The 15,636-nt window shown below is 58.9% G+C and overlaps 1 protein-coding gene across 2 annotated transcripts; it reads right to left on the minus strand.

The window, feature by feature from the left end:
• Positions 1 to 261: 261 nt before the first annotated feature.
• LOC116464458 (probable G-protein coupled receptor 146) lies at positions 262 to 14,902 on the minus strand. Of its 2 annotated transcripts, none has more exons than XM_032147717.2 (2): positions 14,790 to 14,902; positions 262 to 2,023 (listed from the first exon to the last, which is right to left on the minus strand). In XM_032147717.2, the coding sequence occupies exon 2, from the start codon at positions 1,997 to 1,999 to the stop codon at positions 1,001 to 1,003; it is 999 nt and encodes a 332-aa protein (XP_032003608.1). In that variant the 5' UTR covers positions 2,000 to 2,023; positions 14,790 to 14,902; the 3' UTR covers positions 262 to 1,000. The 2 variants fall into 2 exon arrangements, with proteins under 2 accessions (XP_032003608.1, XP_032003607.1); XM_032147716.2 differs by lacking the exon at positions 14,790 to 14,902 and adding an exon at positions 4,032 to 4,309.
• Positions 14,903 to 15,636: the final 734 nt, after the last annotated feature.

The raw sequence follows: 15,636 nt of genomic DNA on the forward strand, positions 1-15,636 counted from the left end.
CTCACTAAGACCCGCCCACTACGGACCCGCCTCACTAAGACCCGCCCCACTATGGACCCGCCTCACTTCAGACCTGTGCGCCCAAGTGGAACAGGCCGGTCCGGGCCCAACCTGAGGCTGCGAGGGCCGCGGAGATGCGGATGCTGGCCTCAGGTTCCACCCTGGCCCTCCCACCAGACCCCGTGTGACACAGCCTCCGGCCCTCTGTCCCCTGGGGACCCTTCAGCTCTGGTATTCAGTCAGAAATCCTAACACACCTTACTTTCTTTTGTTTATTTATATTCTTTAGTTTTGTGTACACTTTGAGGAGTTGATTTAGGATAGTTTCATACTGAAAAAAACCTCAGCTGATGTTATCTGTGGGGCTGGGGACGGTGTCAGGGACATTTGTTGGCTGAGGAGAGTGCGTCACTGCTACTGAATAGCTCCACTTAACATCAGCCGTGTCTCCGCGTCTCAGGCACTTCTGTGAAATATTCTCAGAACCCTGTGGTGACCACGGCACACCCGGCAGGCCCGGCCAGCACCCGCCGCCCACTGGCAGGGCCCGGCTACCCTGGCTATTGCCATTCTTTCGTAGGGTTTCGTTCATTTTAATACTTGCCATTTTTCTAGAAAACATCTTTTTATAAAACAAACAAGGGGGAATCAAGTATTTGAACCACAAAATATAAATACTGGCTCTTAAGCCTTCATCACTTCATTGACAAACTGAATGCTGAGGAGGCTGAAGGCGAGGAGGCTTTTGCAGATGTGGCCCTTGAGCTGCGTGTTCAGGAGACGCACAGGCCTCAGGGAGACTCAAGCCAGATGCCAGCCACGGGGACCACGGCCTTGGCCCAAGAGTGGCATTTGTGGGAAAAAGAAAACTTCAAGAAAAACACCCCTCCTACTTCTCTTCCAGCAGCTCGTCTCCTCCTGGAAGGACGTGGAGGGCGTCCAGGGTAACTAAGTGCTCTGCATCCACCAGAGTCACGTCTCCCCAGGAGGGCTGGGCTGCCTACGCCAGCACCTGCTGCACCCCCACGTGGTCTGGGGAGCAGTGCCGGTCCCCACAGGGCAGCTTCATCAGCCGTCGGAGCTTGCTGGGGAAGCTCTGGTTCATGTAGCGGTAGAGAAGCGGTGTCACGAAGCTGCTGGAGAAGGCCAGGAGTTTGGAGAAATCCTTCGCAAAGTGCAGCAGCCCCAGGTAGTGTGCATCCACAGGCTTCCCTCGTGAGACGACGACCGTGTGCCCCAGCAGGATCAGATAGTGCGGCGTCCAGAGCCCAAACTGCGTGCACACGGTGGCCACCAGCAGCCTGTGTGCCGAGGGCTCCAGCCGGCCCGTGTCCCGGTCCAGGGGCGTGTCCTCCCTGCGGACGCGGGAGAGTAGCACCAGCGCGTACAGGGCGGCCAGTGCTGGCACCACGTAGCCGATGAACACCAGCGTGGCGTCGGCGGCCTCTGCGTTCTGCATCTTGGCGCACTCTAGCGCACGGGTGGACACGTGGCTGCAGATGTAGAAGAGCAGCGAGGAGAAGCTGGTCAGCAGCGCGCCGCCCCACACGAAGCCGCACACGTGCCGTGTGTTGTACACACTGGCCATGTAGGTCCGCGGCAGTGCACGCTCGATGTAGTGGTCGAGGCTCAGCAGGGTGGTGGAGTACATGGCCACCAGTGAGGACACATTGAAGGGGATCTGCAGTGCCACGTGGACCTCGCCGCCCACACTCCACAGCGCCCACCGGGAGCTCGGGGGGCCGAGCAGGTGCACGGGGGCCAGGGCGTTGAGCACCAGGCCTGCCACTGCCATGTTGACAAAGTACACGTCCGGCATGGTCATGCTGGCCTTGCTGTGTAGGTTGGCCAGCACCAGCAGGGCGTTGTAGCACAGGCCCACTGGCACGCCCACCACCAGGCCCAGCAGCGACAACAGTGACAGCCCCAGCTGCAGGTCCTGGCAGGCAGGCAGCTCCCCCACCAGCCCTGTGCCGTTGAACCAGCTGCAGCCCCACATGGCGGCCGGCGAGGCTCCGTGACCCTGCGGAAAGACGGAACAGGTGGTCAGCTCACATCCCTCCCCAAAGCCCCAGCCCAGAAGTGCTGCAGGTACAGGGGTGCCTTCTCCTGGCGCAGGAGTCGCTGGAGACCACAGAGTGAGGCTGCCTCGGGTGCATTTCTGTGAAAATGAAGTTGAGCATTGAAAAATGGCCACCTCGGGTCCTGACTAGGGGCTGCTGTGGCTGCACTCATTTCAGCGGCTGGGGTTGGGGACCAGAGAAGGAGCCTGGTGTGCCCCGTATGCTCAGAGCCCACTCTTCGTGGGCTGCCGCGAGGCCTGGGTGGTCGTCCTGACTTGGTTGGACGGGCCCCGCGCTGTCATTCCCAAAGTTTACTAGATGTCTGTGGGTTGTTCGGATCCTGCCAGCGCCGGGAGGGACAGGCAATGTGGACGGTCAGCCCTGAGCCTCCCTGCCTCCCGGCAGCCCAGGACCCGGCGCCTTGGAGTCCTTGCAGAGCCTGGGCTCCAGGGAGGTGACCTGTGGGTCGCAGCCCACAGGAGGCTCTGGGGACATGGGGACATAGCCAGTCTTGATGTCACTGAACGAGAACCTGGCGGCTGGAGCCATCCTAGAGTAAGAATTTCGCCACCCCCCCACTCCCTACCCCGCCAAAGCACAGGCATTCCTCGGGGACCTGCAGCTATCTCGGGAAGCCTGATGTCCAGCATGTCATTTGGCCCCGGCTGACCTCCTGCTCTCAGAGTGGAGTAGAAAGCGTCTCAGGCAGATGAGCAGACGGCATCGTTCCCGTGCCCGGAGGCAAGAGCAGTGAGGAGGTGGGTGAGGACCCACTCCTGCAGTCCTGCCACTGCAAGACCCACACCACACACAGGGCCACAGCAGGGCGGGAAGAGGAGGCTCAGGAGGTGGAGAGCACGGAGAGGCCAGGGCCCGAGGCCCCCAGTGCCAGTAGCAGCGTGCGCCCCACAGCAGGCTACACGGCCCTGCGGCAAGGCATGCAGGCAGCTGGCAGATGGGCAGGTGGGTGGATGTGGGAATTCCCATCCAGAGGGTGGTGGGCAGGACGGGAGGTGTGGGTCATTGTGCAATCCTGGTGAATGCCGCCCAGCAGCCGCAGTGAGGGTCAGGTGGTGACAGGCATGCAGAGCTAGGCCGCTGCTGGGTGTGCCCAGCCACAGTGCCGCCACAGCGCCCCCAGGTGCCCAGCCACAGTGCTGCCACAGCGCCCCCAGGTCCTGGATCCAGGCTCCCCGGCCCCTGCTTCTCACGTGCTCACCTTGTCCAGCCCCTCACTAACACATCTTGACCAGAACCTTCTGGGCTGGGCAGGCGGCAATCTGGGGGATGTTGGTAGAGGGGGATGGGCTCTGGGCTCCACTCGCCGGGCCAGCACAAGGTCCAGACAGGATGCACCTGCTCCAAGCACAGTGGCGGGGGCCGGTGAGGGGGGTGTCCAGGCCTCTGAGGGCTTCTCCCCTCCTGCTGTGCCAGGGTCCAGAGGACGGGGTTCTTCAGGATTGTGGTCCTCCACACCCCAGCTTCTGCCTGCGAGGCTGCATGGCTTTGGCTGTCACAGAGTGGCAGCCCAGTTTGGGGACGTCACCCCCCAGACTCCACTTGAGTCCCCAGGAAACACAGGCCACTGCGACTGAGTGTCAGTCAGCAGCCTGGCCTCACAGGGCGCCCAGGGCCCCCGGATCTGTCCAGGGTCTGTGGTTAGAAGATCGGAGCGGGAGGGCTGTCTCACTGCGTGCCCCGTGTACTGCCTCCAGTCACTGACAGGAGGGCACACCCGGCCGGTCTTCACCCCACAGAGCTTGCCAAGGGCCGGGACCCCTCAGTGTGCTCTGTCTGGGCACCCCTTCATTCCCTACTTAGAGATGCCTGCCAGTGGCACTGTACAGAGCCCCCTGCGTCGTCTCTCCCACCTGTGCTGCACAGAGCCCCCAACGTCCCCTCTCCTGCCTGCACTGCACAGAGCCCTCCATGTCCCCTCTCCCACCTGCGGGCACCACAGGCTCTCACCTTTACTTTGTGGCCCGAGCCTCTTGGGGCTGTGGGCCCCGGCCACTGTCGGTGAGCAGCATGGCGGGACAGAGGTGGCCACCAGAGCTCCGGGGAGGACCTGCGCGCTGCTGCGCTTCTCTGCAAACCCACAGGCTCTTATCAGCAGCGTGCCTGGCCTCCTGCGCGTGCGTGCGAGGGCCCCAGGATGCAAGCACTTGTTTTCCTCTGGTAAGTTCCCCGCAGGGCCTCTGCCTCCCTTGGCAGGCGCCACCGCCCCTCCCTCCTGCTGTTTACAGCCGGGTTCCAGAAATGAGGGGCCGTGCTTGGACGGGACCGCACTGCAAACCGAGCACAGCTGGCCTCTTGTCCCACCTTTCTGATAGCGTGGCTCCTGGGGGCCGTGGCCTCTGCCCACAGGCCCCTGTCTGCGTCGCTGCGGGGCATCCCACAGAGAGCCTGGGGGCAGGTCAGGCAGACACGTGTCCAGGTCCATGCAGCCGCCCCTGGTGTTCAGTGTGCTTCAGATGTTGGTTACGAGCCCTTTTTTCCGTGAGGAAATCAACAGAAGGGTCTACTGTCGAGCGAAGGCCTGGCCATGCTCACTCAGCCCACAGGACACAGGAGCCCTCGGAGGCACAGCGGAGGCCGAGGGCAGGCTCAGGTCGGAAGCAGAGAGGGGAGCACGTGCAGCTGGTGTCTCTGTGCACAGAAGGGACAGGGGCATGGCCAGAGAAAAGCTGAGCCGGCCCCACACATGGAGCGTCCTGCAAGGGCTCTCCTGCAGGTGGAACCGCGCGGGGCCAGCCTGTTGCCCGCCACACCCCTCCTTGCAGGGAGTCCGAGAGAAGCTGCCTGGACTGCTAATGCCTGCCCTGCCGTGAGGCCAAGCCAGAGGGAGGCAGCCAGCGTCTGCCGGGCTAAGAATGGCTCAATTCTTGGGAGGTGGTCACGTGGAGTGGGATCTGCTGGCATTTCCTCCCTGCGCTCACGTGCGTCTCCCGCTCACCCTGTCTGAGCCGGTTCTCAAGTGCGTGCTGTCACCCCAGCCGGGACCTGGGAATGCCGGCCTCCAGGTGGGGTTCAGGTGGAAAGTTCTCCCGCGTGCATTTTTGTTTACTGGCAGCTGACAAATACTGAAGGATTTATAAACTTCCAAAGCTGCAGGTTGCTCTCTGTGCAGTTCACCAGGTATCAATGATGAGGATGGTTTCTGTTTCCAGTGAAGCTTACAAGCTGACCGTACCTGTTTTCCTTCACTCTCCGCCGGTTGGAAGGTGACGCGCTTTGCATGTTTGCCCCAACATTCTCCCCGGAGTCCTCCTTTTACCGGGCATTACCTGGAGATCTTGGGAGGGAAGGCAGCTGGGGCGGGCTGCTCCGTGGGCTCTGGGGGACGTTCCTAAAGCCGAGGAGCTCAGGTTCCCGCCTGTGTCAGGAGCTGGGCTGAGAGGCATGGAAGGAAGGCAGGTCAGCAGAGCATGAGGAAACCCCCTCCTCGGCCACGCCTGGGTGGACAAGTCTCCTTGGCCCACCTCCTCTCTGGCAGGGCTCGTGGTAGGAACGGGTCGCTGGGAGTGCCCTCCAGGAGCTGGTTTGAGACTCTCCTGCCTGCAGGCTGTTAGCCATGGCTCCCAGAGGAGTGAGCATGAAGTGTATGGTTTTTTTTGTGTGTTTTTTTTTTGAGATGGAGTCTCGCTCTGTTGCCCAGGCTGGAGTGCAATGGCACGATCTCAGCTCACTGCAACCTCTGCCTCCCGGGTTCAAGCGATTCTCCTGCCTCAGCCTCCCGAGTAGCTGGGATTACAGGCGACTGCCACCATGCCCAGCTAGTTTTGTTTTTTTAGTAGAGACAAGGGTTCTCCATGTTGGCCAGGCTGGTCTCGAACTCTCGACCTCAGGTGATCCACCCACCTCCGCCTCCCAAAGTGCTGGGATTACAGACGTGAGCCACCGTGCCCAGCGTGGTGTACATTTTGAAGGCTGAGAGCTGCAGGGGGCACCCGCAGAACCACAGCATGCCAGGGCCTGGCGAGTCATGTGAGCCAGTGTTCCCACCTCTCCTGGTCACAGGAGACTCGTGACGCGTGCCCAACCCTCACAGCCACCCCAGCTCCCTGTCACTGAGCTGTTCCGGGCACATTAGCCGGGGTCCTGTCCTGCCCAAGGTTCTGGGCTCTGCCGTGGACACCCCTCCCCCGCTGTCACAGCACCTGCGTCCGAGTAAGGGGGATGGCCCCACGTGCCTGCCTGGCCGCAGAGGGGTTCTGTGGAAGCCTGGCCTGGCTCAGGCGGGTGGAGCCTTCGACTCCTTGCCTGTCCATGGTCTCCCGCTTGCCTCTGTGCCCAGAGACTTCCTTTTCCTGGCTGCCGGGCTGTCTGGGGAAGCGGGGCATCCTGGAACTGGAGAACAATGGCCTGGCTTCCCCCGCCGGGCAGGCCCGCTGTGCCGCTTTCCCGTCAGCCATGCGCTCTGCTGACTTCCTTCGAGGGAAAGAGGAACGGGGAGCCTGGTGGTGGGGAGACTTAGAGGCTGGGAGAGAAAGCCCAGATGAGCCTTGTGAGAAGTGGGCTCTTTTCCTACATGAAAGCCTGAGTTTGTTGCGGCGGCGATGGAAGATTCCTGAGGCTCCCTCAGAAGGCAGGAGAGACCACAGAGAAGGGCCGCCTGCCCCACACCCCCATGCTGCAGGTCCCTCTTGGGCCAGGCTCAAGGAGCAGAGTTGGCACGTGTCCTCCAGTCACCCGTTTTGCTCTGAGCACTGCCTGCCCGGTAGCAGGCGTGATATTCAGCTTCCGGGGCCCGCCACTGCACCCTCAGTCCGCAGGGACCCTGTGGGCCTCTCCTCCAGGCCAGCCCCACCCTTGCACCGAGAGACCACCAGCTTCTCCCCCAGTTCCTGGCCACCCTCCCAGGGCAGGCCGTCCCTGGCAGCTGCTCCTTCCTGGCTCCCCCACCTCTTCCGCCTGGCCCTGCTCCTCTAGCACCTCCAAAGTCACACTGCTGGTTTCACTGCCTACCTCCCACTGTTACCACCAGCATCTCCCTCTGAAACCCTCCCCCACGACTCCTCAGGACCTGCCACCCACACACAGGTCCCTCCCCAGGCCCATGTCGGTGCCAGCACAAGCAGCCCCAAGGCCCTCCCCTAGGGAGAACCCAGGACTGGGCTCTTCTCAGGCGAGTGTCCCCAGCCGAGCTGGATGCTGCAGGTCAGCCTCGCCTCTCAGGAGGGCACGCCTCGATGCAGGCGCCTGCTCAGAGGCTCCTCACCCACTCAGCCTGGAGCAGGCCTCAGGGTCTCTTAGGGACAATGACAGCATCTCGGGCCACCAGGGGAGGGGCTGCAGGCAGCATCTTGGCTGGGAAGGTGGAAGGAGCTGGCCCTGCCTGGGCCTCAGCTGTCCAAGATGGCCCAGTTTCAATCGTTTTATTTTCCCTATAAGAGAATTCATTAATGACACAAATGGGATTCATCTATCCCTCCTTCTGTTTTTATTTTTTTGTTCGGAGCCAGGATCTCCCTCAGTCACCCCGGCTGGAGGGCAGTGGTACAGTCATAGCTAACTGCACCCTCTGCCCCCTGGGCTCAAGCAATCCTCCCATCTCAGCCTCCCAAGAAGCTGGAATTACAGGCATGTGCCACTTCAGCTGGCTAATGTTTTCATTTAACATTTTTTGAGACAGGGTCTCACTATGTTGCCCAGGCTGGTCTCAAACTCCTGGATTCAAGTGACCCTCCTGCCTCAGTCTCCCAAAGTGCTGGGATTACAGGTGTGAGCCACTGTGGCTGACCTGTTTTTGTTTTTTAAATTACTCTCATAAAAAGGGCCAGCCTTGCACCTACTGCCCGTCCTTCCCAATCCAGTGGTGGCTGACATGCGGCAGATATCTGACCAGTCTCATTTGGATGGGGTGAGAGGTCTTTACAGCTTCAGGGCTGGGCCTGGGCCATTGGCCAGCAGTGGACAGGAGAGGAGGGCTTAGAAGGCCCAGCGGAAGCGGGAGGGTGTCAGAGCCCAGGGCTGGCCTCAGAGTGTACAGCCAGCCTGGGAGACGTGAGCAAATGTGCTCTCCACGCTGTGCGGGAAACTGCTACACCCCTTACGAGCTCAGAACCTCGGCCTGCCTGGCTCAGGGTCTCCCAGCAGCTGCTTAAGCAGAAGGGGGGCAGAGCTGGACGCCAGCTGCACCCCAGAGGGCTGGGACAGAAGTGACATTTCCACACAGGAATCTTGAGAGGACTGGGATTGGGACCCAGTGTTGATGGGAGGCTGGCGCCCCGTTTTCTGGGAGCAGCAGCTTCTCTGACAGGAAAGGGCCTGGGCCTCTGCCCACACGCTGCTTGTAGGGCCTGGGAGCTGTATGAAGCCTCGGGGAAGTCTGGGTGTGGTGGTGCCCTCTGTGGCGCAGGGGTGGCCTCTGGGCCCCATGAGCAGCCATCTGCGGGGCTGCACACTCCCACCCAGGCCTCTGCTGGCCTGTGGGGGTGACCTCAGCCAATCTGCCCATCCCCCTCTCTGATGGCACGGCCACCATCTCCAGCAGGCTAGGGTGAGGCCCAACTAAGCAAGATGCTGGGAAGGACAGGAGGAGAGTTTCTCCGAGACCCGCTGCGCGTCAAGCCTTCCTAGTCCCTGCCAAGCGCCTGTGGATGTAGCTGTTTCCGGAGTGCCCCTCCCTGGGTCCTCAGCTGTGCCTCTGTGTGCTGAGCGGTGCTCACTCCTCATGCGTACTCGTGAGGATAGAAGGTGGGGTCTTTTCTTCCAAGACCCCGTGCTGGGCTCCGACTGCGATTTCCCGGGAAGATGCTTCCTAGGCTGCGGCGTTCCAAGCCCGGGAAGGCTGCTGGGCCTTACTTCCTTGCAGGCTATCCCGTGTCTGTCCGCCTGCACCAGGGTGCAGGGACGCCGCTTGCAGAGCGTCCGCTCAGAGCTGGGAGCCCCAGGCTCAGGGCTTGGAGAAGCTGGGGCAGCTTGAGAAAGGAAAGCCAAAAAGTGTCAGACTCCCAAGCCACAGGGACCGATGGGACAGGATCCTTGGTGGGCTTGGGCAGCCCATCTGGGCAGCTGTCCCTGTTGGCTTGGAAGTCCATGGATGTGCCCGCCGCTGGTGGATGGCTCCCTGCTCTGAGCCTGAGCAAATGCCCTGGGGATCTGTTCGGTTCCTGATCTAAACCTGAGTGTGTCCAGCTCCCTGGAGAGCCCCTGACAGACCACCTGTGACTTGGGGCCACTGTGCCCGAGGAGTCACTGCCCACAGGGTGCACAGGCAGGCTGGGGAAGGACAGGCTGCCCAGCGGTGCCAGCCCCTGTGTCCCTGCACAGCCCCGAGCCTGCAGGCCTGTGCTGACAGCAGGTCTCACACTGCAGAAGACTGTGCTTGTGGTTCAGAGTGGGGCCCACTGGGGGGACCCTGCCAAGGCCTAGCCCGCCAGAGAGACCTGGGAGGGCCCGTGTGTCCTGAGCTTTGGGGGCCGACAGTGTGGGGCAGCTCTCCTTGGTGGGGTGGGGTGGGGTGGCTGCTGGCTGCTGCCAGGCCTGGCTGGCGGGAGGCAATCAGGAGGGCCCAGGTGCACAGCTTCAGCTGTCCCTGCCCAGGGCTCCTCGCACGAGACCTTGGTGGCTTCTCTGTCATAGAACCCAGTACAGTGGTGCCCAAAATTTGACCGAAAACAGTCCTAAAACTGTTTTCCTACTTTGAGAAAGCACCACTGATTCTAGCCACTGCCTTGACCTCTGGTCTAATTCCTTCTACCTGACATGAGGGAATGTTAGGCAGCGCTTCATAGTAAGCCTGCTTGTAGGAAGGCCCGTGCCCTGCTGTCTGCAGGGGCCTGGGTTAGTGGCGGGCAGCAGCAGGAGTTGACATAAAGCACTGTAAAAAACCCCCTCGCCCTCCGTCTTCCCAGGAAGGAAGTGGTTAAGGGCCTGGGCTCTGGAGCGGGCAGCTAGCCTGTGCACTGCAGGCTGAGCTTTTCCAGTCCTGGCTTGCACACAGGTGCCTTTGCAGGCAGGTGACTTCCTTGCTCTGTGCCTCGGTTTCCCCAGGCTTAGTAAAAATCTTCATGACACAGGAGGGTTAAATAAACCAACCCATGTGAAGCACAAGAGGGTGCCGGCGCTTGCTCCGTCACCAGCCCTGGCCTGGAATGATGACGCCTGCAGATCTTTGGCCTCCTCCCCAAATATAAAGGGCAGAGGAAGCTGTTCTGTGACCTTTTGCTCAGAATCTTTGTGAACGGACACGTGTGCAGGGGAAACGTGGGGCAGGGTGGGATGACAACAACATGGGCCCCGTCACACCCCACACTGCTGGCGAACGTGGAGGAGGCAGCCCCCAGGACGCACCTGTGGGTAGCACTTGCACGGGGAGTGCAGGGTCAGACCGCGGAGGCCCGGGGAGCACACGGTCAGACGGCGGAGGGCCAGGGAGCACACGGGTCAGACGGCAGAGGCCTGAGGAGCGCACGCTCAGACTGCAGAGTCTTTGCAGTTTTACGGTCTTTATGTTCTGAGTTTGGGCTTTGATACCAACACAATGAATTTCCCCATGTTTCACTAGTACTAAACTGGAGTATAAACACCTGCTTCCCTGGCCTGTAGTCACTGCTTTCAAAAGAACATGGGATTGGGAAGGAGAACCTGCTCCAGGGGTCTTGGTTCTCTTTGGTTCATAACTCATGAAAATGTCTGGAGTCCATGTGCGGCTGTGGAGACCACGGCCACAGCAGGGTGCGGACAGGGGCGACAGGACCCCGTCAGGCTCGCTGTCAGGAGCATTTCAAGTGAGACGTTGGCATCTTTCTTCCTATGTCTTATTTAAAAAGAGCCCAAAGTGCTATCAAGCAGTCTGTTAATAATGAATGTCTGTGAGCAGTGAGGTGAACTTGGCTGAAACCTGGGGCTAACTTTGATAGGGTTTCCCAATAGAAATGGGCTGCCCCAGGCCTGTTCAGAAGCAGCAGGCCTGGGGACAGACGGGGACTGAGTGTGGGGATGGTGACCACCGCTCTCAACCTGAGAGGCACCCGGGTCCCTGTATGTGTGTGTGAGAGAGAGAGCACGTCATAGCGCCTGCACTGCACAGAGCTGGCAGAAACAGAAACCAGCAGAGGAATCCTCTGCTCCAAGGTGGCTGAATTAGTTTCACAAAAGCCATCGCATTTGATGTTGCTGTCCCTGTTAGTCGGGAAGTTCTTTCCCCTGTTGCTCAGGGCCCTGTCAGAGCTGGGGCTGGCAAGTCCCACGCCCGGTGATCCCCGTGAAGTTTCTGGGTGCTCTTTTTCATACTGTCTTTTGCGGATGTTGATCCCTTGCCTAGAGCACCCTTTCTCGTTTCCCCTCATTCTCTCAGCAAACACTGGCTCGTCCTTGACATTTTATTTTGGGCATCAGTACCCCGGGAACCCACCCCCGACCACTGTCTCCACACCCCTCTGCCAGTTGTGCTGGGTTAAGCCTGTCCGCACATCCATCTCTTTCCCACCTACTCGGAGCTCTTTGCAGGCAGGGGAAGCTTTTATGTGTGCTGCAGCAGCCTGGCTGACTGTTGGATGAAAACCGTGGAAGGGGATGTATTCAGTGACGTAAAAGGCTTTTCCCCAAGGTGAGTGATCCAATTTCCCCACTGAGTAGAAAGGAGAGCAGGGTGGGGACTCAGCGCTTCTTATTGTCCCAGGACAGTTGTTGAAGCTTTAGAGCCTTAGATTTGAGTGGAAATAGAACTGCGAGGCCCCGGGCACTGCATCCTCAGAAGAATGGCAGGAAAGGAGTGGGAAGGCCATGGCCAGCTCCTGGCCGAACCTGCCATGCACCATGAGACGCTCAACCTTGGGCGAATATTCTAGAACAATCAAAATGCTTTCAAAATGACTCTGGAATGTTTATTTCCTTTTGTAGTAATGAACCCAGGCTTTAGCAACAATTAACATCCAGCTCCTATGAGCCAGACGCTTAGGAAAGGCTGCTGTTTTCACAGGGTTTAGACATGGAGAGCTTATGCACGCTGATTCCTATCTGTGCCTTCCTGGGCTGTGATAAGAAACGGTTCATTACATAGGTGGATGGTTTTGATTTTTGTAGCCTTTTGCTTTTTACAATTCCAAACTGCAGAGTAGTGAGAGTGAATCAGGTGACTTGGCTTAGACTATAAACAAAGAGAATGCCTCTCTTTCTCCATGGATAATAGTGAGCATGTTTGCGGCTCCAGGACGGGCTCTGGGGGCCTGAGACCAAGCACCTTGCTGGGCCAGTGAGCTGGCTGGGCACCTGTGCCTGCAGCTGTGGGCGCCAGTTCCCTGGAGGAAGGTGGAACAGCATTCTTTTGTTTACTTGGGTTTTTGTTCCCTACCTGGGTGTGAGGCTAATTCCCTCTCCAGGTACACCAGACCAGGGAAAAACAGAAACAAACAAAAAAGACTTCCTCAGAAATTCAAGGACCTGGCCAAGAACAGAGAGTCTCTGCTGCAGACTCTGGGCAGGCTTGGCACCTGCTCGGGCTCCCCAGTCGAGCCCCGGTTTACTAGGCGTGGCCTTAACCTGCAGGGAAGTGCTCTGAGCCACAGATCTTATCACCACCTTGGTTCTTTCCCAGGGAGGAACCAGCAGGTTACTTCTCATCACACTAGCTGTGGTAGCAACAGTGGTCTGCAAGGCTTGCTCTGGTTCCAGTTAAAATGGGGAAAGTCCTTGGCCTGTGCAGGAAGGGACCTGGGTGTGGCTCTGTGGGGATGAACAGACACCTGCCCCACTCCACCCTGTCCCTCTGCTGCTCAAGGGGCTGTTTGCACACGGAGGCTCCTGGGTAGACAGCATGCTCCTAAGAAACTGACTTCTGGTCCTGGGCAGCATCTCATTTTGGGATCTCAAATTAGAGCGCAAAGTTATTCTACTCTCCAGACTGGGTCCCCTCTCCTCTTTGCTACCTGGATGGTGTCTTGGGGTCCTGAGCCTTTGAGACCCCTGGACAGATGTGGTCTAACTGGGCAGCCTAATGCTGGCCAGTTGGGCAGGTGGGTTAGTGAAAGCCCTGGAGAGCAGAGGAGCCGGCAGGCAGGAGGGAATGACTGGAAACACTGTTGAAAGAAAACAGCACCGTGGGATCGTCCTGTGCATGACACGGTCGACCGGGTTCTCTGGGTGATAATTTCCTTCTGCAAAGGCAAGGCCTTGCTGTGGTTGGGTCATTAAAGGCCAGGTGGCGGTTATTTTTTCAGGATTCCAGATGACATCCTAGGGGCTGTGAGAGCTGCAGCTCCCTGAGGAGCCCCTTCTTCTTCCTGCCCCAGTGAGCAGCATGTCCCTCTTCTGACTGTAAATTACACGAGCATGTTTCCCCACGCAGCGATCTGTGCAGCATGCCATTTACGCATTGTATGATAGACATAATCAGCCTTTACATCCTAAGACCCACATGAGCTGCGTGGGTCTTCTCTCTTCATCAGCCTACTAGGGGCTTATGAGTTGCAGGGACTCCAAGTCAACTTTCACACTTACATTCTGCCCTAAATCTGCATTCCTCTGTCCTCCATCCTTGGGATATGTCCATGCTGGCTAGAGAGGCAGGATGAAACATGGACGCCAGCACAGATCTGTGTGGCGTCGGGCAGTGAGCTGCTCTGGCCCTGACCTCTTCTCTGTGAAAAGGCACGACAGTATTCAATACATATAAACTATGTTCTTAAGTCACTAGTCTTCAGAGGCCTTCTTCATTGAGGAAGACAACAGGGGTTCTGGTTGGGGAGCTGGGCCTTACAGTAGTTCTTGAAGGAGCTGCACAGCAGGTCATGGGAACTGTGAGCGTTCACTTCGTCTAATTATTAACAGTGCCTCCGTTCACTCTCAAAGGTGCCCCAGTTAGGACGGTAGAGTATCTCATCACCACGATGCATGAGGAGCCTGGGAACATGGTCAGAACCGTTTTACTCCTACAAGTTTGCAGAGGCCTTTAAAGCAAGCCTCTTGCCCCCCTGTTATTGAATGCTGGCCTCTGCTAGGTGCTGCAGGTAGCCAAAGATAAAAGATGTCCATGTGGATAGGAGCCGGCTATTTCAAGTGGAATGGAGGACTCAAGTACATCTTCATGGGCAGGGAAGAGATCAAAGGCTCTGGATGACGAATACAGAATTATCCTCTGGTCCACCATGTAGCATGCATGCAGAGATAAGCCACTGTGACCAGTCACATCAAGATTCGTAGACTTATGCCTAGTTTAGAGAACTGACTTGCCAGGTTTGTAATACTAACTTAATAGTGGGTTTCCTGCTGCTGGTAGTGGTGGTTTGGCGGCTGGAGAGCACCGCCTTCCAGTGAAGCTTTGAAAGAGCCGTCCCATGCCCTGCCAACTGTCCAAGACAACTGACAGCAGATCCGACACCTCCATGTAGACACAGTTCCAAAACTCACTTTAAAACACTAACCATAGGAGGGGCCGAATCACCACAGTGGCCCAGGAGAGCAGATCAGTGGTGCCCTGTCGGACACGGGAGAGCCGGTGGCGGCGCTGAGCCGCCTACGCCAGCAGCAGATTCAGCTGCCATCACCAGGTTAATGACCGAAAGCCCGCCCCCGGGGCTCAGCTCGGAGCGCGGCCGGAGGACAGCGGTCCCCTCCCGGCAAGGGCACGGAGCCCCGCAGTGGGCAGCGGCCAGAGGACCCGAGTCCCAGTAAGCGCAGCGCCCGCCGTGGGAGCCGCAGTCGCTCGGGGCTGGCTCCCTCCCCAGGCGGAGACCGGGGTGTGCCCCACCGACCCGACCCAGGCTCCCGGGCCCCACTCACCGGCTTGCTGGGTGGCGGCTGGCGCAGTTGCCGCCGGGCGGGCAGCTTGGGCTGGAGGAGGCGGTGGGGCTCACGGCGCGCACGCCGCCCGGGCCCTGTGTACACACGTGACCGTCGGCCCCGCCCCCTGTCCTGGCTCCGCCCCCGGCCGCCGAACGGCAGCGATGCCTGGCCCCGCCCCCAGCCTTGGTCCCGCCCTGGCCTCCGCCCCCGGCCCCGCCCTCGCGGCCAGACGGCGGGGAACCACTGGGACCAGTGAGGTTAGGGGGCGGCGGCGGTGGAGGCGGTGCTGGTTGTGTAACCTGAGACCAGCCATTTGACGAGCTCGTGCGCCCGAGATTCCCTGTGGGAGGACACACACCCAGGGCTCTTGGAGTTTTTGAGAATTCTCTTAGTGCCCAGTGCGGTTTCTTTTCACAGGCGCTGGTGCCTATTTTGCTGAGTCAGAGTATATCCTAATCTGCAGGGTGCAGGCCCCACCGCCCTCCAAAGGAAATGAGTGGCTGCAAGTTAGTCCTTCCAGGTACACCTGCCCCTCTTTCTTCCCCGAAGTTTGCTTGCTGTTTCCAAAGTCACCAATTACTTCCTGGTTTTAGGAGTTTCTTTGTAAACGGAACACTCACAGGAAAGCCGTTTAAAGAAACACATTGTTTACTGCCTGATTGCTTTTGTAGCTATTGTTACAAGTTAAACACTGGAAAAGTTGAAACAAGGACATTTACTCTGCTGTAATTTCTGAGGTGAAACAGTCCCCCCTGCAGCACATTCTGGTTCAGGATCTAAGAACATTTCTGAAAATCGAAGCATGTGAGTTGCACAGTTCCGCGTAGACTTGCTGTGACCTGTG

The sequence above is a fragment of the Hylobates moloch genome, unplaced genomic scaffold (assembly GCF_009828535.3).
Source record: "Hylobates moloch isolate HMO894 unplaced genomic scaffold, HMol_V3 SCAFFOLD_741, whole genome shotgun sequence".
Classification (NCBI taxonomy): Eukaryota; Metazoa; Chordata; class Mammalia; order Primates; family Hylobatidae; genus Hylobates; species Hylobates moloch.

Coding starts and splice junctions, on each gene's coding strand:
- LOC116464458 (XM_032147717.2), bottom strand. CDS start 1,999: ATGTGGGGCTGCAGCTGGTTCAACGGCACAGGGCTGGTGGGGGAGCTG.